Genomic DNA, 25,425 nt, shown 5'->3' with positions numbered 1-25,425 from the left:
ACATTACATCATTAGTTTTTGATGTAGTGTTCCATGATTCATTGTTTGTGTATACCACCCAGTGCTCCATGCAGAACGTGCGCTCTTTAATACCCATCACCAGGCTCACCCATCCTCCCACCCCCCCCTCCCCTCTGGAACCCTCAGTTTGTTTTTCAGAGTCCATCATCTCTCATGGATTGTCTCCCCCTCCGATTTCCCCCCCTTCGTTCTTCCCCTCCTGCTATCTTCTTCTTTTTTTTTTTTTAAACATATAATGTATTGTTTGTTTCAGAGGTACAGATCTGTGATTCAACAGTCTTGCACCATTCACAGCGCTCACCATAGCACATACCCTCCCCAGTGTCTATCACCCAGCCATCCCATCCCTCCCACCCCACCCCCCACTCCAGCAACTCTCAGTTTGTTTCCTGAGATTAAGAATTCCTCATCAGTGAGGTCATATGATACAAGTCTTTCTCTGATTGACTTACTTCGCTCAGCATAACACCCTCCAGCTCCATCCACATCGTTGCAAATGGCAAGATTTCATTCCTTTTGATGGCTGCATAATATTCCATTGTATATATCACTTGTGGTATATTTTCTAAGTATCCTTACATTAGAAACAGTATTAAATGTCTATCCTAAAAAAGATGTGAAGATTAACATTAGCAAAAATTATTGTAATTAATGTTAAATTGGAAGCTAAATTGTGAGTTGACTTACTGTGGCAATATGGAGAATTATAATCTTGAGGAATTGTTCTGTTTTAAACCATTTTAAACACTTGCTCTTTTAAAAATATCTGTTAAAGGATCAAGAATTGGTCAAAATAGTTGGAATACGATATGAGGTTGGGCCCCCTACACTCTGTTGCCTCAAACTGGCATTTATAGATCCTGCAACTGGAAGATTAATGGACAAATCTTTCTCTATTAGGTATGTGTTACTATTTTTTTATGGAATTATTTAAATTTAGATTTTTTTCTCTAGCTGATGAGCGTGCCCTTTCCATAGCTGCAGGGGTAGAGCACTGTAGACAGCCTGTGAGTTAAGGTTCCCGGTAGAGGGGAGCCCACTAGAAGTAAAGATCATGTGCTGTAGCAACAATTACGCACTGGCATGTTTTATACCTTTCCCCATGCCACTTAAATGTGTGGAGAATTTTGGCCTGGAGGGGACATTTCTTCTGTCTTCATTTTTGAGAAAATGTTAGAATAAATAATTTGTTAGGCCTGTGTTGTCCATTATGGTAGCCCTTAGCCCCTGTGGCTCCTGAGCACTTAGAATGTGGCGGATTTCAATTGAGTGTGATGTTAAGTGTACACACTAGATTTTGAAGACTTGATACGAAGAAAAAGATTATGTAAAGTGTCTCATTATTTTGTGCTGATAACATTGTGAAACAGGATTTAGGGTATGTAAGGTTAAATAAAATACACTCTTAACATTAATTTTACTAGCTTCTTTTTCACTTTCTTTTTAATAAGGCTAGTTGAAAAATAAAAATTACAAGTGCAGCTCCTATCCTATTTCTTTTTGACATTTTTGCCCTAGACTATAACCTGCTACTCAGGGAGTTTAACAGTTTTTTATATTTCTGTTTAGGTATCATGATATGCCAGATGTTATTGACTTTCTTGTATTGCGTCAATTTTATGATGAAGCAAGACAGAGGAATTGGCAGTCTTGTAAGTCCATCCTTACTGAGTTTCATATGCCTTTAGAAGACGATCTCTCATTTTACTGGTCATAGTGCTGCTTAGGTGCATGCAGACATGTAAGTCATGCAAAGATACAAGTGACTGGAGTATATTTTGCTTAGGGCTTGGTACTTACTTCTCCTTAATACCCTTTTTAGCCAAGCACCATTTCTTGTATTCTTACAGTAGCGGACGTTTTGAAGGGATTATTTCTTACTCATTGATTATATGCTAGAATTGACCTTTTATTTCCTTTCAGACTTCCTCGCACTGCCTTTTTTCTGTCTTTTTAATGTGACTGGCATAATTCACAAAATTATTCTATGATATAAAACAATCAGAAAGGCGAAAAATAATGCAAATTTCACACTGATAATGTTCTGGTATACCAGAATATTTTACTTTAATGTTGTTATCAACCCAGACTTAAATAGGTTGACTTGAGGAAACCATTCCTCTAAAAAATAAATTCATAAAACACACTTTATAACCCTGAGACATCTGGCTGGACAAAAAAGTCAAATTACCTCAGTGTACATGCTAGCTTGACTGTGGTTTTTGTGGTGACCATTTAGGGTGGGCTGGTGGGCTCCTTTGCTTGACTGTGTAGGTCATTAATCTCCATGGGACAAAATTGATGATTGTAACCAGGCCAGGTAATACTACTTAGCAGCTGTAGTGTAGTACCCATTTCATAGGGGTGCATGTGTTACTTTCAGTTTGGAACGCTGTCTGGGGAGCTCATGTGTGGAGCTTGACTTGAATCCCTTAGGATTGTTCATTCTCCTTTTATCAGTTTTGGTCTCTTAGAAATACTAAGTTTTATCAGATCTCTTATTAGAAGTATTAAGTTTTACATCTGGTGTACACATTTGTAAATGATCTTAAGACCTCATTAATTTTCCTAGTTTTTGTTGCCTTTTTCTACAGGTACTACAAATAGGTAAATTTTAGATAAATTCCCCGAGCCATCCCTATTTGAAACGAAAGATTGTCAGGGAATGTGGCGGCTCTTAGTAGACTGTTTTTAATGGTAATGTCCACTCAAGTAGTCAGCATTATTTTGGGACTAGAGGTAAAGGAAATTTTTCTTGAAGAAAAACATCTAGCCACACACAGAAACAACAAAAACCAAACTCGAGTCATCTGGAATGTGTGGGAGTTAACAAGTCCTATAGCCAGATTCTGAAGAACTGTCAGGTTTCCCATCTATTATGGGATCTATTCCCATCTATTTATCCAGCCCCCATGATGTCTAAGTTGGAAGCTGTCCTTTTGTTCCACCAACATGTGCATCCAAAAATTGTTTTAAACTCCGTTCTCTTTAGCTCAGCTCTAGAGATGGATTCCCACTTGCCTCTTGCAATTTAGTGGCTTTGTTTTATTTTTGTGGTTGAGAAATGGATCTTCTAATTAATTCAGTTTTGTTCCCCCATAAAGTCTTACCTGTTCTCTTGAAGTTTGAGGAGTACTATTAGAAGAAGTTGCTTGATTCTGATTTTCCTGTATTGAAAGCTTTAATCAAGTTCTACCATACTGTCTTTACTCAAGTTTATCCTACTTGTATAGGCAAAAATAGGTTTGGTGTTTTTTTTTTATGCTTAAGTAAAAGCCAGGTTTTACCTTCAGAAAAGCGATTTATTTATTTATTTATTTATTTTTAAAAAGACTTTATTTATTTGTGAGAGAGAGAATGAGAGCGCGAGAGGGAAGAGGGTCAGAGGGAGAAGCAAACTCCCCGCTGAGCAGGGAGCCCGATGTGGGACTCGATCCCGGGACTCCAGGATCATGACCTGAGCCGAAGGCAGTCGCTTAACCAGCTGAGCCACCCAGGTGCCCCAAGTGATTTATTTTTTTAAAAATTTATTTAAGTGATCTCTATACCAAACATGGGGCTCTAACTCATGACCCTGAGATTAAGAGTTGCATGTTCCTCTGACTGAGCCAGCTAGGTGCACCCAGAAAAGTGATTTCTTAAGGCTCCTTTTAATTGAAAGTGTTATCTTACACCGAAGAAATACTTTTATTTAAACTGTGAAAATATCTTCTAGTTTTAAATAAATAAGGAGGAAAAATATTATAAAGTTAATTCTTGCTATCAAAGACTGGCTTTTTTATAACCATGAATTTATGTTAGGCATCTCAAAATGAAGCCACTGGACTTGTTATTACAATAATATCTATTACATAAATACTGTGGGTGATATTTATGTTAAATTAGGTTATTTACATTACATAATTGGTAAAAACCAGGGTATTACATCAGATTTTTACTGTATGCCTTTCATTTAAAAAGTTAGAAGAACTTACCAAGATTTTTTTCTAAAGATGAAGTTCTGTTTTAGAATATTTATGTTAATGAAATATTATCAAAAGTAGAAATTTATTAGTGGCAGAGAGGTGGGTAGAGGGATGAGGGACTTACGGGTTTCTGATGATTTTGGAAAATATGAAATATACATAAAAGTCATGTTTACATGAATTTGAAAATAGATTAAGAACCTCAAACCAGGTGCCTGGGTGGCTCAGTCAGTTAAGTGGCTGCCATTGGCTCAGGTCATGATCCCAGGGTCCTGGGATTAAGTCCTGCATCAGGCTCCTTGCTCAGCGGGGAGCCTGCTTCTCCCTCTCCCTCTGCCTGCCACTCGCCTTGCTTGTGCTTGTGTGCTTACTCTCGTTCTCGCTCTCTCTCTTTCTCTCTCTCAAATAAATAATTAAAAAAAAACCCTCTGGGATACCTGGATGGCTCAGTCGGTTAAGTGGGTGCCTTTGGCTCAGGTCATGGTCCTAGGATCTAGTCCCGCATCGGGCTCCCTGCTCATTGAGGAGTCTGCTTCTCCCTCTGCCTGCAGCTCCCCCTGCTTGTGCTTGCTCTCTCTCTGACAAATAAATAAAATCTTAAAAAAAAAAAAAAACCTCAAAACAAGTAGCTCTGATAATTGTAATATTGCTATTTTTTTCAGTTTTACAGAATTCAGTGTAAGCATACTTTGTTTAGTTAATACTATTTGTGGGTATTTTATTACGTAAGTATTCTCTTTCTTGGGAGTGAGATGTAGCATTAATTTTGATTGATACCATTTCCATAAAACTTTCCTTGAAGAAAGAACTGTGAATCTACCAAGGATAGATAAGTGACTTTTTTTGGTTAGTGATTTTGTTTTGAGAATGGTGGAAAGCATGGGAAGGAAAAGGTGGGGTTATTATAGCAGTCTGTTTCTTTTGTAATATTTGTGAAAAAGCTCACATACAGCGTGTTCCTCAGAAGCGTTCTTACAGAATACATTCAGAAAATGACTGAGGTTAGTTGGAGCACTCTCGACAGTTATTTGGGTTTGTAGAGGAGTCCTCCTAATATCTATTTCCCTGCTTCTATTACATCCTGCTGAGATAAAGGAATATTTGGATGTTTAATTTTTTTTTTTTTTTTTTTTTAAGAGAGGGAGGTGGGAGGGTCAAAGGGTGAGGGAGAGAGAATCCTAAGCAAGCTCCATGCCTGAAGTGGGGCTCCATCTCATGACCCTGAGATCATGATCTGAGCTGAAACCAAGAGTCAGTTGCTCAACCGACTGAACCACCCAGGCTCCCCCGATTTTTTAAATAATCAATATGTACATGTTTCCAAGGGTACATCTAGAACTGATTTTTATTGTGAAGTCTTAAGAATTAAAACACTTTTATGTGGCAATATTTATATAGGAACAACTTTAGAATAATCATGGATTAAATTCTCATCATACTTTTATATTTTGTTTTATTCTTCAGGAAATACATATTTCAGAGCTGTATGTATTTAATATACTTATTAAACAAGTATTTATTGATAGTACACATTGTTATAAAAGATTTTTGAGTTTTATTAAACCTTGTTCTTTGTTTCATGTTGTAAAATGTAATGGAACTTATTTTGGGGGTAGGTGTTTAGATCCACCAAACAATAGCATTTAGTCGTAACTATTTTAGTCTGTTATACTGTTTGGTTATATGCCTTAAGGAAATTAAGTGTAACATTGTATCTTTTTACATTGACTTTATCACTGAAGATTGCTGGAAAGTGGGGAAGGGTGGCTAATTTTAAGATAAAGAAGTAATTTCTCTTTTATCTATATCACGGTACTTTATAAATTAAAAATGTTAATCTTGGCAAATTGGTGTCTCAGACTCGGTCATCTCTTACAGGTGACAGGTTCCGATCTATCATTGATGATGCTTGGTGGTTTGGGACAGTGCTAAGTCAAGAGCCATATCAGCCACAGTACCCTGACAGTCATTTCCAGTGCTACATCGTTAGGTCTGTATGCAGTTGAAAATTAATCCTCTATAAACATTCATTCATTGTGGTGGGTGGTTTTATGAAGAACTATTATGTTTCAGGTTAAAGACTATGATTTAGTCTGTCATTGAGTCCTATCAGTCTCCTCCATGCAGTATCTCTAGGACGCCCCTGTTGCTTCCCATTCGCCAGTACCCCCTTGGGGCAGGCTCTTCTTGCTTCCCTGGGACCATTTCTGTAGCCACCTGGTATTTCCTCAGCGTAATACTGCAGGATCCTTATTCCAGGAGCACACATTACATCATTTCCCTTGTTTATGGAAGTCTGTGCTGCTTTCCCATTGGCTGTGGAATAAAGTCACATTCTGAAGTGTGGCATTCAAGGCTCCATGGTTTCTTTGAGTTTTTTTTTTCTTATACCTACCCTGTGTAAAGCCACACAGGATTTCTGGCTTTGTCTTTGAACCACCATACATTTTTATACTTTTTTCTCATAATATATCCTCCTTAAAAAATCTTACTGTTAATATTTAAACCTTTATTGCTGCAAAAAGGTTTTCACATTTTCTATCCTTTACTTTTGTAGTGGATACCTAGTTATTAGCCACAAGTCATTTTTATGAGAGGCTAACTGGACTTCTTGTTTTTTTAACAGGTGGGACAATACTGAAATTGAAAAACTTAGCCCATGGGACATGGAACCAATTCCTGATAATGGTATATAATTTTTAAATAATGAAAATATTTTACCTATGTTTTGAGTTTGAGAAGTGTTTTCAAATTATTATGATAACTGTGAGCTTTACTAAAACTCCAGAGAATTAACGTGTGTCTGGCTCATTAATTCTTACCCTAGGCTTCCAGCTTTATACTGACTGCATCTTAGTAGCCTCACTATCCTTTCCCATATAATCCTGGCTGGTTATTTTGCAGAATTTCTCTCAGTTTGGGCTTTGCTGATATTTATGCATCATCCGGGGTTCGCATTTTTGGCACTAGCGTTACAGAAGTGATATGTGGTCCTTGGTGCATCCTGTCAGGAGGCACATGATGTCCATCTGTTCTGTTACTGAAGCTGTTAACCTTCATCTTGTGATTTAGGTGGTGTCTGCCAGGTTTCTCCGCTGTAAAGCAGCTACTTTTTCCTTTGTAGTGTCTTGTTTATGAGTTTTGACAACTTAAATATAGTGTATATTTGGTTGATTATTTTTCTTTTTGTTCTTTTTAATGTAATTCATAGTTGATCCACCTGAAGAATTAGGAGCTAGTATTTCTGTCACTTCAGATGAGCTAGAGAAACTGCTGTACAAACCACAAGATGGTGAATGGGGTCAGAAATCGAGAGATGAAGAGTGTGAACGAATTATTAGTGGCATAGATCAACTTTTGAATCTTGGTAAGTTCTTTAGTGTGAAGTTTCATGTTCAAGTTTTCCTTTCCTCAAAAGTATTTTAAAATTGTAGCAAGCTGTGGTTGTGTTCTTCACTACAATTTGTTTGCTACTTTTTGGTTGGGCCTGCAGTGTTAAATGTAGCTCTATTTTTAAATCATTTGTAGAGGAATAATCTCTTAAAAGTAATGAACTTATTGATCAAGAGTTCTTCTCTCTGCCTCCACAGACATAGCTGCAGCTTTTGCAGGTCCAGTTGATCTGTGTACATATCCGAAGTACTGTACTGTGGTAGCTTATCCAACGGATCTGTACACAATTCGAATGAGACTCGTTAATCGCTTTTACAGGTCAGTAGAAACTTCCTTTACAAATAGTTTGAAAGGGTCTTTGGTCGTCCTGACCAGAGTGAACGGAAGTGGTGGTTGATGGTGACAGTGATGGAGTGGGAGCTGATTAGCATTACTTTCTGTTGCATTCTCTTCTTTCATGATGGTCATTTGTGGTCTTATGTGTAAGACACTGTTAGGTGTTTAGATGAGAAATACCGTGTTTCATTCCTCAATCTTTTGTAGTCTCCTTTTCTTATGAATTATGTTAAGTAGTTAGATATTGTATTTGTTTTTATTTGCATGTTAACATTCCTATTTAGCAGCTCGATTTAAAGATAAAATTTAGGGCGCCTGGGTGGCTCAGTCGTTAAGCGTCTGCCTTCGGCTCAGGTCATGGTCCCAGGGTCCTGGGATCGAGTCCCGCATCGGGCTCCCTGCTCTGCGGAAGCCTGCTTCTCCCTCTCCCACTCCCCCTGCTTGTGTTCCTGCTCTCGCTATGTCTCTCTCTGTCAAAAAAATAAATAAAATCTTAAAAAAAAAAAAAAAAAAAAAAAAATAAAGATAAAATTTAACTTGGTTAAAGATTGGCCTTTGAAAGATTAATTCCCTAGAGTCATCAGCTTTTTATCTTTGGCTTCTAGAGCACTGGTAACTGTAAAGTTTCTTATTCTCGGTGATTTTTTTTCAAGTAATTTATGGTATTTTTTATAATTCATCTACTTCAAGAAATTACCTGTACAAAAAACTGGCTGCTTACATTGTTTGTGTAGCCAAACCTGGGAATGTGCGTTTGTTCAGAAACCACTTTGCCAGGTTACTCTCTCAGGATTAATGGTATCTAACACATTTTCTTCATTGAGTAGCTTCATTTGTATCTCTAGACAAGGTGAAAGGGAGGGTTGCTCTGTTGGTTTTCTGGATTAAGTGATCTGTTAAGATTTTTGGTTTTTAAATGTATTCTCTATGGTTTAGCTTCTGATATAATTGCTTATGACTGTGATCAGGTTGGTAGCATTAGAAGGTTATTATTCGTTGTAACTTTGGCACTTAGATTTAATAATATATGCTGGCTTAATTTTTTTTTTTTTTTACTTGGTTTCTGTCTTTTCATTTTCTATGTCCTAAATTGCCTACTTTTTATTTTGAAGGAGGCTATCTGCATTAGTTTGGGAAGTCAGATACATAGAACATAATGCCAGGACATTTAATGAACCCGAGAGTGTAATTGCAAGATCAGCTAAGAAGATAACTGACCAACTTTTAAAATTTATAAAGTAAGTTATCTATTACAGATGTTGTGAAAAAGTGACTTTTCATATTGTACCTCTTGCAGCCAGCCAGTTTATAGTTTTTGCTCTCTGAATTATACCTTTTCAATGTGCTACATTAAATGACATTTCTTTACATACATATTGTGAACATAATTTCAGTAAAGGCATGAGAAATTGAACAATCCAGATTTTTCTATTTTTTAAAACTTTGAACTAATTTTATACTATAGAGAGTTGCCCTATAAATACCCTTCACCCGGTATCCCCTTAGGTTAACATTTTTCATACCTGTGGTGTCCTCATGAAACATTAAATTCTCCTTGGTGTAATACTAATGACTGCAGTCCAGAACGCCTGTGGATTTCCTCAGTTCTGTACACCAATAGCCTTCTCTGTCTTCAGGACCCAGTCCAGACTGCCATAGCTTTCACGTGTCTGCTGTCTTTGTGTCCTTTCATCTGTTGCTTGGCTTTCCTTTCTTTCCTGACCTCATCATTTTTTCTCAACACTTCTTTTGTGGAGAGTATTGAGTTTGGGTTTGTGAGATGTGTTGTCATGACTAGATTGGTTTTCATCTCTTTGGGGTTGTATCCCATGAGCGTGTTTGTATAAGAGTGACTTTGCACATGCTTGCTTTCACTGGGAGATGAGTTTGGAAGAGTAGGATGGGAAACTGACTTGGAAAGTGAGATCTGAGTTTTAACCTAATCTGTTCAAGTGAACATTCTTTGTCACTTTGGACAAATTACTCAGCCTGTTTCCTTCAAAATTAATGAGTTTTGCTGTATGATCTTTAATGCCTTTTTCTACTATAGCCATGCAAATTGTTGGAAAGAATTACGTATTGGAGAACATGGTTTATAAACTGTGCCATCATTTTCACCATCAGGCTACACACTGGGAAATAACTGGTTCTAGTCTATCTCACTTTGCTGGGATGAATCCGCCTCTTGCCCGGATGACTTGGACTTATTTCCCTTTCTCCAGCACTTTCATTTTTTTCTACTTCAGAAAAATCACATACCCATTTTCATCTTCCTTGTGCCTAGACATTCCTACTTTAGCATTCCTTCAGCCATGTTCTTGGTACTCGCTATATGAATATATTATTAGTGATGATGTGTAGGAAAACTCATCTGCACATTCATCCAGTTGAGCTCATGTATATACTATTTCTGGATTACCAGCTTAATGTTTATACATACATAACTGGGCGGTGGGGGGGACTTGCTTTCAGTATTCTAAGATGGTCAGTTGTTTCCACAGAGTGTAGATTAAAAAACCCTGGTATTCCACTGCTTGAAATTAGGCATGCAAACTTGGGGCACTGTTTATATCTTAACCTGCAGTTTGAATTTTTGACAACAGTAGTAACTACATCTGCATACTCTTAAAAACGTGAAAAATTGTTTTTTAGGAATCAAGACTGTACAAATATCTCAGAACTTTCTAACACTTCTGAAAATGATGAGCAAAATGCCGAGGATTTGGTATGAAGTTTGTCAATTTTATAATGATTTTTGTTAATTTCAAATGGTAACTTAAAAACATTGAGTGAAGTAGAAAATATCAGTTCTCACTGTATTCCAGTGAACTATGAAAACTATTTTGATAAAAATATATATATTTTTTTATTTTATTATGTTAGTCACCATACAGTACATCACCAATTTTCGATGCAGTGATCCACAATTCATTGTTTTCTTAACAACCCCCAGTGCTCCATGCAGTACATGCCCTCCTTAATACCCATCACCGGGCTAACCCATCCCCCCACCCCCCTCCCCTCTAAAACCCTCAGTTTGTTTCTCAGGAGAGATGACGCATGAGAGACTGTGGACTTTGAGAAAAAATATATTTCTTAATTGTCTAGATGTTCAGTGAGGAAATTTGTTTTAACCAGTAATTGCTACCAAATAAACAAAATATGTCTATATGAATAACATAGCTGCGGAATATGTTCTCTACTTTTGCTAAAACCAGTATCTGAGAGTTGGATTTAATTGTAATTAAAAATTCATGAACTTTTACCATGCTCACAGTACCCACAAGTTCTTCACTCAAGATGATATTGAAGTTTAAGGCAGCTATCAATGGTGTTGAATAATTTCACTTTATACAGAATCAGGCAGGAAGTTGCAGGAGTTGTAGGAAGGATATTCTTTAAAAACACTACTCATGTCAGTGTAGTGTCAATTTCTATGCAAGCCCTTATTGTAATTCACTGATTTTCATGCTAATTTATATTGGAATAAAAATGGGTATACAAATATTTGATTTAGAGAATAAGAAAATGTGTAGAGTAGGAAATTCAGGAAATGTAGGAGATGGTTTCTAGAGTTTTATGGGTAGAGGTAAAACACAAATTTAAAGTTGCGTATGCATGTTCTATTTAGGTCATGCACAAAGCAACTTTTTATAGCTATCTTTTGGAATTACTGCATGTTCTTAGGGAATGTAAGGGGTTATTAAGAATGATTGGTTTGTTGGAGTCTGGGTCCCACAAAGGTCATCTGATAGGGTCTGCCTTTTGAGATTTTTGTAAACAAGTTAAAACCCTTGTAAGACCTAATGTCTTTGATATGCTTTTAGATTATTACATTTCTAATGAGAATATTAACACTTAAGCTGCTCTGATTTTTATTCCTAGGATGATAGTGATCTTCCTAAAACATCTTCTGGAAGGAGAGTAAGTTAATCTGCCTGATTGACCTTTGTTGTTTACTTATTCTGTGTTTTAAAAGCAATCTAAGGGGGCGCCTGGGTGGCGCAGTTGGTTAAGCGTCTGACTGTTGATTTTGGCCCAGATCATGATCTCAGGGTCATGAGATTGAGCCCTGGGTGAGGCCCTGTGCTGAGCCCTGGAGCCTGCTTTTAAGATCCTCTCTCTATCCCCCCACCCCACCCACGCCCTGCGAGCATGCACATGCTTTCTCTCTCTCTCTCTCTCTCTCAAAAAAAAAAAAAAAAAAGCTTAACATTTTAAATGTTATCCAAATGCTGCTTAAATTTAAGCTTTTTACCATATTAATTTTCCTAATACGCTTGCCCCAAATAACATTGAAGAAGTTAGACTTGAATTATTGTCATCTGATTGTCATTTTCATATAATTTCATTCTTAAACAGACTCCCAGGTGTTTAGTATCTCTTTAGTATTTGTTTGCTGTGGCTGCTATAGCAAATTACAAATCTAGTGGCTTAAACAATTTTGAAAAATGGTGTTGGGGCGCCTGGGTGGCTCAGTTGGTTAAACATCTGCCTTCGGCTCAGGTCATGATCCTGGGACCCTGGGATCGAGCCCTGCATTGGGCTCCCTGCTCAATGGGGAGCTGCTTCTTCCTCTCCCTCTGCCTGCCACTCCACCTGTTTATGCTCGCTCTCTCTGTTAAATAAATAAAATCTTAAAAAAAAAAAAAATGGTCTTCTGTCAGCGGTTGGACATGGGTCTCTGTGAGCTAAAATCAGTGTCAGCATAGCCGTGTTCCCTTCTGGAAGCTGTAGGGTAGAATCCCTTTCTTTGCATTTTTCCAGCTTCTAGAGGTTCATGTCACCTCTTTTATCTTCAGGCCAGCAGCTTGAAGTCTCTGGCTCTGACTCTTCTGCCTCGCTCTGTTTTGTTTGTTTAAGATTTATTTATTTTAGAGAGAGAGAGTGTGCACAAGTGGGAGGGGTAGAGGGAGAGGGAGAGAGAATCCCAAGCAGACTCTGTGCTGTGTGCGGAGTCCAGTGCAGGGCTCAGTCTCATGACCCTGAGATGACGACCTGAGCCAAAACTGAGAGTCGGATGCTTAACCAACTGAACCACCCAGGTGCCCCTCTTCTGCCTCACTCTTAAAAGGACCTTTGTGATTCCTTTGGGCCCATCCTGATAATCCAGGTCAGTCTTCCCATGTCAAGATCCATGTCTTTAGTCAAGTCTGCCATGTAAAGTGACAGTCATGAGTTCTTGGATTAGGATGTGGGTATCTTTGGGGAGCCATTAATTAGCCTACCAGGTTATCCCAGGTGGTGCTTCATATTCTGTGAAAATATTCTCTATACTTGGGAGATAAGTGGTGGGATGAACAATATTTTCAGAGTAAAGGGTGTGATGCTATTGGGTTTTTACAGAAAAGTGGGTTTCTTCCAAGTAGGCAGAAAATAAGAGTAGCCCTATTATTAAAGTACAGAAGACAACTCACTTGGATTTTTACCACCATACTGTGCCATATCACTCTGTTAAATTTTCAAGACTGAAAAAACTTTTAATACTGTAAATGTGTTTTTAGGTCCATGATTGGAAAAAAAGGAGCATCAAAGCGACCAACTATGTTGAAAGTAACTGGAAGAAACAGTGTAAGGAACTAGTGAACTTAATTTTTCAGTGTGAAGATTCTGAACCATTTAGACAACCTGTTGATTTGGTTGAATATCCAGTAAGTTGTCATTGTTTGAACGTTTGGGCCTTTTCTTGTTTTGTATAGAGATTGGGGTGGAGGTATTTAAAGTAAACTTTAATGAGTAAGATGTCTTAGCTTCATGTTAACTTTGTCTCTTACCACTGAGTGGAAGAGTTGTATTACACAGTTTTTCTTGAATCTATAGACACCCTTGTAACTTGGGCTGAGACTTCATCACTGCTGCATCATAATGGGAGGATTCTACATGGTTATTATCTTAGTAGGGCCAGCCCCAGGAAAACTGTAAATTGGATAAAAGCATCTGTATTCATTCCTTCAGTATGGGGTATGGGAAATAGCCTTAAAAAAAAAAAAAGATTATAAAACACAAATTTACTCTAGGAAGCTTGGAAACTATGTAAGAGTGTAAAGAAGGAAATAAAAATCATTCCACGTCCTACCAAGTATATCATTTTGGTATATTTCTTGTCTTAATGTCTGGGTCTCTTTTTAAAAATTATGGATGATTCTTAAGGTCTCCTTCTAATCTTTTTCTTCTTTCTCATTTTGAATATTTTAGAGATCTGATGCACTTGCATTTCTAAAAGTAGGAATCAAATCTTTGAACTAATTATTGTTTTTAAAACCTAGGACTACCGAGATATTATAGATACTCCAATGGATTTTGGAACAGTAAGGGAAACTTTAGAAGCAGGAAATTATGACAGCCCTTTGGAATTTTGCAAAGACATCCGGTTGATATTTAGCAATGCAAAAGCATATACACCAAACAAAAGATCAAAGGTAATTTTAAAAGTGGTTATCAGAGGAAAAAGTGCGTAATCTATGTTGATGGTCATTTTCCACTTGCTGGTAAATGTTGGAACATTACAGATAAGTGAAGAGAGAGACCACTGGTAAGAATAGCGCTCTGCCGCTGCCCAGATGTCTGCAGTTGGTCCCTTAAAGCAATTCACGTTTACCTTTCCTGAAGTTGTATAAACAAATGGGAATTGGTGGGAGTGAGGCTGCCGGTGAACTTGATACATAGAATGAGAAAAACCTGTGTTTTCATACATGTAGGACTCTTGACAAGTGGATTAGAAATTTACTGAGAGAGGCTGGAAGGATATTACAAGCAAGCGAAGGAAGATCTGAAGCGGGGGTGGGACTGCTGGCGCTATACTGATATTTCGGATGCAAAGAGGAAGCACGTGCGCTATCTGGTTATTTAAGAACACTAGGAGAGAGGGCATCCCTGAAGTATTAAAAAATTGGATAACTTTTCAAAATTTGTTGAAGCATAATAAATGTACAAAAGGGTACATATACTCTCAGCGATTTTTCACAAATATCACAAAACCCTTGTAGCCAGTGTGTGTTGGGTAATTGAAAACACAGCAATGATTTGAGAAGATCTTAAAGGAAAGCACTTGCTTAATATTGTGGCACTTTGTGATCAGTGACTGTCACTGCTAATTAACCATTCTGCCTTAATTTCACTTTCTCTTCATTATTTATTACCAGACTCCCTGTGTTATTTTTAATCTGAGAACTCTTTCCTTGCATTCAGTATGCAAATTTAACATCAATTTAAACATCACTTTAACGTCAAGTCTTTTTTCCAAGCTTGTGTTATTGTCAGTATTCATCATCAGTAAGACACTTTCTTTCCAGAAAGAAAATAAATCTCATTCGTGCCTCTTTCCCCTTTTATTTTAAAATACATATTTGAGGATATATCACACAACTCAGCCATTTAAAGTGTACAATTTATTGGATTTTTGTGTATTATGTTATCAGAATTTCACAGTTATGGTTAAACATGTGTAACATAAACTTTATTATTTTAACCACTTTTAAGGGTACATTTCATTGACATTATATTCACAGTGTTGCTTAGCTTTCCAAAACTCTCTTGTCAACCCACACAGAAGTCCTAACCGCCGAGCAGTAACTCCGCACTCTCTCCTTCTCTCAGCCCTTGGTAATAATGTCTCCTCTCCTTTGTCGGTACTCATCTGCCTATTCTAGATGTTTCATGTAAGTGGAATCACACAGCATTTGTCCTTTTGTGTCGGGCTTCTTTCACTCAGCAGAACATTTGAAAGGTTCATCCATGTTGTAACGTGTATGAGAACTTTATTCCTTTTATGCCTGAATAACACTCCATCGTATGGGTATATGACATTTTGTTTATCTGTTCATTTCCTGCTGGACAGTTGAATTGTTTCTGCTTTTTGGGTATTGGTAATGCTGTCATGAATATGGATCACGTCATCTGTGAAGAACGATAGTTTCACTTCTAGCTTTACAATCTGATTTTTATTTCTCTTTTTGTCTAATTATTCTGGCTAGAATTTAAAGTGCAGTGGTGAAAGGAGGCAATCTTGTCTTACTCCTCACCTCGGGGGGAATGATTTTCCGTCTTTCACCGTTGTATATGATGATAACTCTGGGTTTTTTTCATACATGCCCTCTTTTCATTTTGAGGAGCTAATAATTTTAGCACCCCTTTTTGTTAAATGTTTATGTTCAATTCAAATGTATCACTAAATTTTATATAAAACCTAATGAGAAGACAGATAATATGAAGAATCAGAGGTTTCAAACTTAATATGATTAAGAAAACAAATCACTTTTAAAACTGGTGACTTACACTAGAATTCAGATTTGAGGGAGAAGAATAAGTTTAAGATATATACAAAATACTGGAAATAGTTGTCAAAGATCATTTCAAAGATGAAGTGGGATTTTGAATTTCACATATATTGTGAATATGTATATGTGCATATATATTTATAAAGCATATAGGAAATTCATGTATCCCAAACCCTTTTTTTTTTTTTTAAAGATTCTTTAGTGTTAGTCTCTCCACCCTTCTGCCCAGTGCATCAGAGTGATTGATACGTAGCTTTTGAACATTAGACTTTTTAACTTATTTTCCCAGAATGATTGTGAATGAGTCGAGAGTACTTCCTGTAAATACATAGCTATACCAAAGTTAATTACAGTAGCACTTAACATCACACTGCTTGAATTCTTTGAAAGATTTGATACTATTTAATTGTAAAAACTGTTTAAACATAGTCTTTCACATCTATTAAAGTTCTAGGGCCTATTTTCTTCTCCTGGAGGAAGGTAAGATAGCCTTTGGTCTGTAATTCATGTTTAGATCTGGGTGGCAACAGAGGCCGTCACATTGCAAGTTGGAGACCAGGGTGAAAGTGCCTTTGTTTCCTCATCCCAAGGAGACACTGCTCTTTTGCTGCCTAATAAATAGCAATCCTAAAACCCACCAACTTCTCATCTGACTTTGAGAGAAGGGGACATTTTTTTGGATTTGTACATGTAAATGTGAAAATGTGAAAAGCCAAATGAAAACTGTTGACGTGTAGACATCAGTCCCAGATTCCAGAGAACTGCTTGATTTAAAACGATTTTCTTTTCATCTGAGAGGTGTATGTCTGATGCTGCCTGTTTCTTGCAGGTGTCACTGAAGGAAGGGGGGCAGTGGATAAAGGAACAGCTGTTGTCTGTAACAGTGATAGAATAGATTGCAAGTAGTCTGTGTGTTATACATTTTTTTTTGTGAAAGTATTTTAAAAGGTATGTTGTAGTTCTAGTTTTGCTTTCATATCCTTGCAGATTTACAGTATGACCTTGAGATTGTCTGCCTTATTTGAAGAAAAAATGAAGAAAATCTCCTCTGATTTTAAAATTGGTCAAAAATTCAGTGAAAAACTTCGAAGAAGCCAGAGGTTCAAGAGACGGCAGAATTGTAACCGTGTCAATCAGGCTAACAAAAGTATCAGGTGAATTGGTTATTGCAGGCTTTGTATGCAAATAGACAAATTTCAGGTTGTGATACTTAATTTTATTATGCTAAAATGATCAGGAGTACAGTATATTCAGAAAGATTAGTTTTTTATGGCTTAAAAGCACTGCATATAGAGCTACTGTAGAATTTGTAATTAGGTAAGTTTTAAAGCATTTAATGAAAATGACAGATTTAAAAAATCTTAGGATTAAAGTATTATTTATTACGTAAGAAGCTTTGTTTTAGTGCAGAGAGTAAAGTGGTTACTTTGTTTGACCGTTGAGCATTTGACTGTGTAAGGGAAATATCAAAGAAACCTTATGCACCCTATTTTTTTCTGAGGATTGGTTGTAAAGAAATATAAAATGCAGGGCTTATTCTCTATCAGGAATTTAATATTACGTTCTGTCTTTGACCGTGTAGCTTGCATTAATATCAGATTTCCAGGTACTTTAAAGTGTTGCAATGTGAAAATGGAGTAATTCAGTGTTTAGTCTGTGTCCAGCCTCCTTTTGAACATGCGCTGAACCATGATGGGTGTCTACCTGCGAGTTTGGGGATTAAACTGCATCTCAATTCAGAACTGTCTCCTTCAGATTCATACTATTGATTCTCATACGAAGTTTGTTCTAGGCTTAGCTTTCTCCCTTCCTTTTTTGTGCTATTGTTGTCAGATTATGTCTTTATATGTTATGGTTTATCTAGTTTTCCTTAACATTGCTTAGGAAAAGAATAAAGTCATTTATACTATTAATTGTATTTACATACGTGATTACCTTTCCCAGTAGTTTTTATTTTTTGTGTGGAGTGAGTTACCCTCTGGTGTCCTTTCTTTTCAGCCTGATGTCCTTTAGTGTTTCTTATAATGTGCTAGCAATTCATTCTGATCGGTTTTTGTTGGAGACTAGTTTTGCTGGATATAGACTTCCTAGTTGACAGTGTTTGCTCCCCGTCCCCCCCCCACACACACACATTCTGAGTGTTGCCCTCCACTGCCGGCTGACCTCCGTGGTTGCCCAGGAGAAGTCAGCTAGTTGGGCTCCTGACGTAGCACAGAAGGAATGGGTTTTCTCTTGCTGCTTTGAAAATTCTGTCTTCATTTTGCATCCGACTATAATGTGTGTAGGAATTTTTCCAGCTTTGTAGAGGAATGTTTTTCATCAAATCTGGGTGGTTTCTAGCCATTACTCAGATTACTTCCTGCCCCTTCCCTCTCATCTGCGGGCCCCTCCTGTACATACGTGGATGTGATGGATGGTCTCCCACAGGCCTCGGAGGCTCTCTCCAGTTTTCCTTCTCTTCCTGTTCTTCAGATGGGATAATACTCACTCACCTACCAAGGTCAGGGATTCCTGTACCAGCTCACATCTGCTGCTGAGCCCGTCTCCTGAATGTCTGTTTCAGTTATTGTGCTTTTCAACTCCAGAATCTCTGTTTGGTTTTTTGTTTTTTGTTTTTTTTTTGTAATTTCTGTGTCTTTCATGGATATTCTCTGTCATCTTCCTTTTATTCTGTAAACATTATTTCATTTGGTTTTTCAAATGTGTTTATAATAGTTGATTTAAATATCTTTAGTTCAACATCTGGGTCCTTTCAGAGACTGTTTCTGTTGCCTGCATTTTTACCTGTATGTGGGCAAACTTCCTTGACTCTTGGTATGTCTTGTACTGTTCTGTTGGAAACAGATAAAATAATGTTGCCATTCTGGAAATACCATCTCTTCAGGTTTTCTTATTGCTGTTTGTTAACATATTGTAGAAACTCTGGATTCTGATCCTTCTCCCTCCCTCAGTGATGGTGCTTGTTGCTGGTTTTGTTTAGTGAGTTGCCTAAACCAGTTCTGTAGTCTGTCTTTCCTGCAGTGTTAAGCTACCGAAATCTGCTTTTTAAAATAACTTAAAAAAAAAAAAAAAAAATTGGTGGGGCAGTGTTCCTGGATGTCTTCCCTAACTTAGCATAGCTCAGTGGTCAGAAATTTGTGCTTACACACTTTAAGTAAGCCTTCCACCCTTTTCTGAAGAAGGTCTTTGTGTGGAGTGGGGCAGACTTCACCTTCTGCTTATATTTTTCCAGGCATGAGTCTCAAGGTCTGCCAAGGACAACTAGATAACAGGGCTCTCCTTGAGTACGTATAGAACCTTGAGTATGTGTAGAACCTTCCACATCCCCAGGAAGACACTGGAGCTTTTCAGAGACTCCTGTGACTGTCTCATTCCCTAGATCTCCTTTGAATTTTTGGCTGCGCTTCTGTTGGCTCTAACCAGTGTCACAGCTTAGGCAGCTATGTGTTTGGCCTGGCTGGATTGCTGACAGTGAGTTTGGTGCCCTTGGGCAGAGCATGCGCTGCTTGGTGAACCTCCCAAATCAGGCCAGCTCCCTTTGCCTCTTCATCCTGGTCCTCAAGGCTGTGCCACAGAATTGGGGTGTACATGACTGGGAGGAGCCCAAAGTTAAAATGCCAAAAACTCCAGTCAAGTTTTTTCTTAGATTCAGAAGGTTTTCTTGAATAAACACTTTTTAATTTGTTAAATGCCTGTGATTACTTTCCAGAGTTGTGAAATGACTTTTTTGGATGATTTTGCCAGTTTTATCTTTGCTTTTTGGGTGAGAGGATTTGCCAAAGTCTTCCTCGCATCCCTGCCCCCTTGTTTAGAGTAACAGAGCTGCCCTGAAACAGGAGGTAAACCTGTGCTCCTTAGGTAAATGACTTTGTCCTGTTCAGCTGCTTTACAGCCTGTAATTCAGGGACATACATCACGAAGTACTTACTATGTGAGTCCTCCCCACTTTTTTTTTTCCCCCCAACTTTTAATTCTGAAATAATTTCAGAATTACAGAAAAGCTGAAGAATAATTGAAAGAACTCCTTTATACTCCTTACCTGGACTCACCAATTTTTCATAGTATGTTACATTTGCTTTATCATTGCTTTATCTATTTGTTACATGTTTTTCTTCTAAATCATTCAAAAGAGTATTTCTGACATCCTACTCCTTTACCCCTAAATACTTAGTGTGGATTTGCAAAAAAAAAAAAAAAATTCTAACCACACCTTATTGTTTTTCTACCATTGACCCAATAATGTCCTTAGGGCAAATTTTTTTTCTAATCTAGACCCAAAGGAGGATCTTGCGTTGCATATAGTTACTGTTTCTTTAGTCTCTTGTTTAAAAAAATATTAACTCATTTAATCACACAATCCTGTTTTCCATTTTTTTTTTTTTTTTTTTTTTTTAAGTAATCTCCACACAGTGAGGGGTTTGAATTCACAACCCTGAGATCAAGTCACAGGCTCCACTGACTGAGCCAGCCAGGCGCCCTTCTTTAGTCTTAATCAGGAATTTTATTTTCAACCTTTGTCTTCTTAATTGACATTTTTGGAGAGTATAGGTCATTTATTTTATAAAATGAACCTCAGTTTGGGTTTTTCTGTTATCGTGTGAGTTTAATTTTTTCGTTTAATTATTTTAAAAAACTCTCTCTTTGAACCAATGAAGAGTCTAACAGTTGAGAAAGACATAGGATAAAAGGGGACCAATCTTATTCTGGAGGTATTTACCACTTGTTTTCTGTTTAAAATGAAGATTATGATGAATATGAGCATGTAATTATTTCTTTTTGTATTTATTGGTCTGCCCTTCAGTTGATAGTAATGGAAGTTAATATTTTGACATAAGAAGCTTGAAATTTCTTGATGACAAAAGAGCTGCTGCTTTAAAGAACCTTGTGGTTGTCTTTAAGCTCAGATTAGATTCTCTTAAAAGCTCCTTTATCTTGTTGTTTTAAACGAAAATAGGATTATTCATCATGAATATTACCCAGATCTGTAAATTAAAACCAAAGACTGTCTTGTCCTAAACTTCTACTTTTTCTTCATAATCCATGGCTCAGGGACCCAACACGGTGAACTAGTTGATACTTAGAAGTAAACAGATTGGTCGTAGAAAAAACTACCTTGTTCTGATCTCTTTTTTTGCCTCTGTTCTTACTGTTTAGGTTTTGTTGCTTTCTCCTCTTAATTTTATACAGTCTTTAGGAACATATAAATAGACGAGAGAGAAAATTGTGTCTTACTGAGACTCAGTTTTGTAATATGAATGAATGCCGGTATTACAGAAACGTTGGCTCCTCTTACTAGCATTTAATCCAAAGAGCTTATGGTATTCAGTCTGACACTCTGTAACTCTGCTCCTTGGATCATTTGTTCATTACTCCAGTTTGGAATAAAATTATGTCCAGGTTAGAGTAAGAAAATTAGTCGTAATCCATGTCAGAATAAGATGTTAACAATGAATATTTTAATGTTTTGATCATAAAATTATCCTCAGGTTAAGTAATAGTACACTTTTACTCAGGCATTCTCGGTTTAATTAGATTTTGTTTCCTTTGTTCCTCTCTTTGACCAGAAATATCAAGCAGAAGCGGTTAAAGTCTCAGACAAAAGTCATTCCTGAATTGGTAGGTTCTCCTACCCAGTCTACCTCCAGTAGGGCCGCTTACTCTGCGAGCCAGAAGACAAGTGCTAGTGTTTCTTCAGGGGTGACGTCTGGTGACTCCTCAGACTCAGCGGGATCGTCAGAAAGAATGAGAAGTAGGCCTGTCACTCTACACAATGGCTCTACGTTATCTGGTGAGACTATCCAGCACTCACATGTGTAGCCCTGCCAGTTACTGTGGGTTCAGAGGAAAGAATAAATGAGACTGGCCTACCAGTTGAGGAATTTACAATTCAATGATAGAGTCAGAAGTAACAAATACGCAGCAGTTAACTATATGTTTGATAAGTGCTGGTCTTTGCAAATGGAGCAGCCACATTCTATGCATACTTGAATCTTCTACATTTTAAATCATGGGATATAAATATCACACTTTGTATGCAAAATATGCTTTTGTTTTTCTTTAAAAAAAAAAAGGCATCATCATCATGTGAGCTTAAAACTAGATGGCCTAGTAAATTCTAAGCTCTTCATGTTCTTAGCTGTTTGGTAGTATAACCACAGCTGATCGTAACCCTTTGTTAGCATTGTGGGAATGAGGCTGTGGTGGGTGTATACTTCCCTGTTGCTCTGAGTGATTTTGGTGACTTGTGATGATAGTGTAAAAATTACTATAATTTAAAATAATAGGACCAAAGAGGTAGAATGCAGCCACATAGTAGAGTGGCAAGCCTTACAGAAGAGTCTGGATTACTTAATTGGGTCCCTTGATGAGTAAGGGAATCACACGATGAATTCTGCTTCAGGAAGATCAGTCTCACTTTGGCAGTAATATGCAGGGAAGGGGAAGAATCTAGAAACTGAGTCAATGTGCTGGGGAGTGGAATGGAATAGAATAGGAGCAGTCAGAGTGGCAAATGGCAGAGCAGTTTCAGAGGAAGAAACACGACTTGGTGACTGGTGTCCTTCTAACGCAGCCACTTTCTTTAATGCAGAGTTGGGGTTGTGTTTGTGGAGCAAAATTTTATCTTTTAGCAACATGCTCCCGCTCACTTTGATGAAACTCTCATTCTGTGATATGTATGTAAGGGTGGAGTGGACGAAAGAGCGGGAAGCTTCTCTGTACCATGTTCGCCCTGGAGCATGCCCTCATTCAGTGAAGTAGTAGGGAGAGGTGACCTGTACTGTTATTTTTTCTATCCCTCCCTCCCCCTTTCTGGTAGAATATGGGAAAATGACCTCTTGAGCTGAAAGCATGTGTGGTACCACTGTGCTGTTACAGGGGTTATTAGCAAGAGGCCTGAAAGTGTGTCCACTGACGTGAGATGAACAGGGGTTGTCTTTCCTACAGGAAATACCGGTCTCATGGGATAGAAGTGGGGGCTGATTACATTTTTAAATGGAAGTTTATGAAATATGTAAACTGTATTTTCTGAATCCAACTCAGGATTAATATGCTCCTTTCAGAAATAAGAGAACAAACTTGATTTGTAATGCTGATTACCTACTTTTGAATGCCAGAATTTTATGAGCTGGTCTTTGAAACAGTTTTTAAAAATATAATCTCTTCTAAGTATTTTGAGCATCTTCTTTTAATCTGTTGTTACGAAACAACTGCTTGTGTGTATAAAGATAGAATATGTGTGAAGAACTGTTGATGCTTTGTTTTTCTTAGAAAGTGAAATGGAAGATTCCTTAGGTACCTCTTCATCATCAGCTTCAAATAGTTCAGAGGAAAGCAAAGAGAGTTCAAGACCTCGTGAATCTTCCTTACGTAGTGGGCTGGCCAGAAGCAGTAATCTCAGGGTGACCAGAACCAGAGCTGCTCAAAGAAAAACTGGTAAGAGACTCAGTGTTTGGTACTTTGGAGGAATGTATATCAAGGGAATCCATAAGCTAAGCATGGAATGGTTTATTGTTTTAATGTATCTACTACATATGGTTAAATGTCCTTTTTAGATTTTTTTTTTTTTAAGATTTTATTTATTTGTCAGAGAGAACACAAGCAGGGGGCACAAGCAGGCTCCTCACCGAGCAGGGAGCCCGATGCAGGACTCGATCCCATGACCCTGGGATCATGACCTGAGCTGAAGGCACATGCTTATACCGACTGAGGCACCCAGGTGTCCCTCCTTTTTAGATTTTTTAAAAATTGAGATATAATTGACATACAATATTCTATTTCAGGTGTACAACATAATGATTTGATATTTGTATACACTGCAAAATGATCACAAAAAATGCAGTTACCGTCAGTTACTGTACATAAAGTTTTTATTTCTTGTGATGAGGACTTCTAAGATTTACTCTTAGCAGCTTTCAGATATGCAAGAGTATTAACTATATAGTCATCATGCTGTACATTACATCCCTATGACTTATAACTGGAAGTTTGTACCTTTTGATCTCCTTCACCTCCCCTCCCCCACAAATCTGTTCTGATCAGTGAGCTTAGTTTTTTGGTTTGTTTTGGTTATTTTGTCTGTTAGGTTCCACATACAAGTGAAATCACACAGTATTTGTCTCTCTCTGTTGACTTACTTCGCTTAGCGTAACACCTTCAATGTCCATCCATGTTGTCACAGATGACAAGATTCCATTCTTTTTCTTTTTTTTTTTAAGATTTTATTTATTTATTTGACAGGGAACACAAGCAGGGGGAGTGGGAGAGGGAGAAGCAGGCTTCCCGCTGAGCAGGGAGCCCGACGCGGGGCTCAATCCCAGGACTCTGGGATCATGACCTGAGCTGAAGGCAGACACTTAACAACTGAGCCACCCAGCCGCCCCTCCATTCTTTTTTATGACTGAATAATATTCCATTGTATAGATACACCACATCATCTTTTCCATTCATCCGTCGATGGGTGCCTTGTTTGTTTCTGTATCCTGGCTTTTGTAAGTAATGCTGCAATGAAATTGGGGTGCAGATATCTTTTTAAATTAGTGCTTAGTTTTCTTTGGATAAATACCTAGTAGTGCAATTGCTGGATCATAGGGTAGTTCAAGTTTTAACTTTCTGAGGAACCTCCATACTGTTATTCACAGTGGCTGCACCAGTTTGCATTCCCACCAGTAGTGCATGAGGGTTCCTTTTTCCCTACATCTCGCCAAGCTTTTTGATGATAGCCATTCTAACAGGTGTGAGATGACATCTCACTGTGGTTTTGATTTGCATTTCCCTTATTGGTGATGTTGAACATCTTTTCGCATTCTGTTGGCCATTATTTGTATGCCATATTTTGAAAAATGTCTACTCAGATCGTCTACATTTTTTTAATCAGATTTTTTTTTTTTTGCTAATGAACTGTATGAGTTCTTTAAATATTTTTAACAACCCCTTATCACATACATGATTTGTGCATATCAGTAGGTTGCCTTTTTATTTCATTGATGATTCCTTTTGCTGTGCAGAGGCTTTTAGTTTGATGTAGTCCCACTTGTTTATTTTTGGTTTTTATTGCCTTTACTTTTGGTGTCAGATCCAAAAAAATCATTGGCAAGATCGATGTTAAGGAGCTCACCGCCTGTGTTTTCTTCTAGGAGGTTTATGGTTTCAGGTCTTACATTCAAGTCTTTAGTCCATTTTTGTGTATGTGTAAGATAGTCATCTCGTTTCGTTCTTTTGCATGTTGGCTGTCCAGTGTTCCCAACACTGTTGAAGAGACTGTCCTTTCTCCATTGTGTATTGCCTCTTCTGTTGTAAATTAATTCACCATGTAGGCGTGGGTTTATTCTGGGCTCTCTCTTCTGTTTTCATCCTTAGGGCTGCCCCCCTCCCTTTTTTTTTTAAAGAGAATGCAAGAGCAGGGGTGGGGAGAGGGAGAGAATCTTAAGCAGGCT

General features: G+C 37.7%; 1 protein-coding gene across 4 annotated transcripts in view; it reads left to right on the top strand.

The window, feature by feature from the left end:
* BRWD1 (bromodomain and WD repeat domain containing 1) overlaps positions 1-25,425 on the top strand; it is a 116,380-nt gene that overhangs the window by 76,035 nt on the left and 14,920 nt on the right. For all 4 annotated transcript variants that reach the window (XM_032392636.1, XM_032392635.1, XM_032392633.1 and 1 more), the window contains exons 26-39: positions 797-921; positions 1,591-1,673; positions 5,865-5,976; positions 6,613-6,674; positions 7,198-7,353; positions 7,577-7,697; positions 8,828-8,953; positions 10,368-10,440; positions 11,601-11,639; positions 13,220-13,366; positions 13,982-14,134; positions 16,979-17,145; positions 21,556-21,779; positions 23,261-23,425. In XM_032392636.1, coding sequence (XP_032248527.1) covers positions 797-921; positions 1,591-1,673; positions 5,865-5,976; positions 6,613-6,674; positions 7,198-7,353; positions 7,577-7,697; positions 8,828-8,953; positions 10,368-10,440; positions 11,601-11,639; positions 13,220-13,366; positions 13,982-14,134; positions 16,979-17,145; positions 21,556-21,779; positions 23,261-23,425 — 1,753 coding nt within the window. The remainder of the gene's footprint in view (positions 1-796; positions 922-1,590; positions 1,674-5,864; positions 5,977-6,612; positions 6,675-7,197; positions 7,354-7,576; positions 7,698-8,827; positions 8,954-10,367; positions 10,441-11,600; positions 11,640-13,219; positions 13,367-13,981; positions 14,135-16,978; positions 17,146-21,555; positions 21,780-23,260; positions 23,426-25,425) is intronic.

The sequence above is a fragment of the Phoca vitulina genome, unplaced genomic scaffold (assembly GCF_004348235.1).
Source record: "Phoca vitulina isolate PV1807 unplaced genomic scaffold, GSC_HSeal_1.0 scaffold68, whole genome shotgun sequence".
Classification (NCBI taxonomy): domain Eukaryota; kingdom Metazoa; phylum Chordata; class Mammalia; order Carnivora; family Phocidae; genus Phoca; species Phoca vitulina.
The sequence above is the reverse complement of the archived record's forward strand: the minus strand, read 5'-3'. Positions and strand labels throughout refer to the sequence as shown.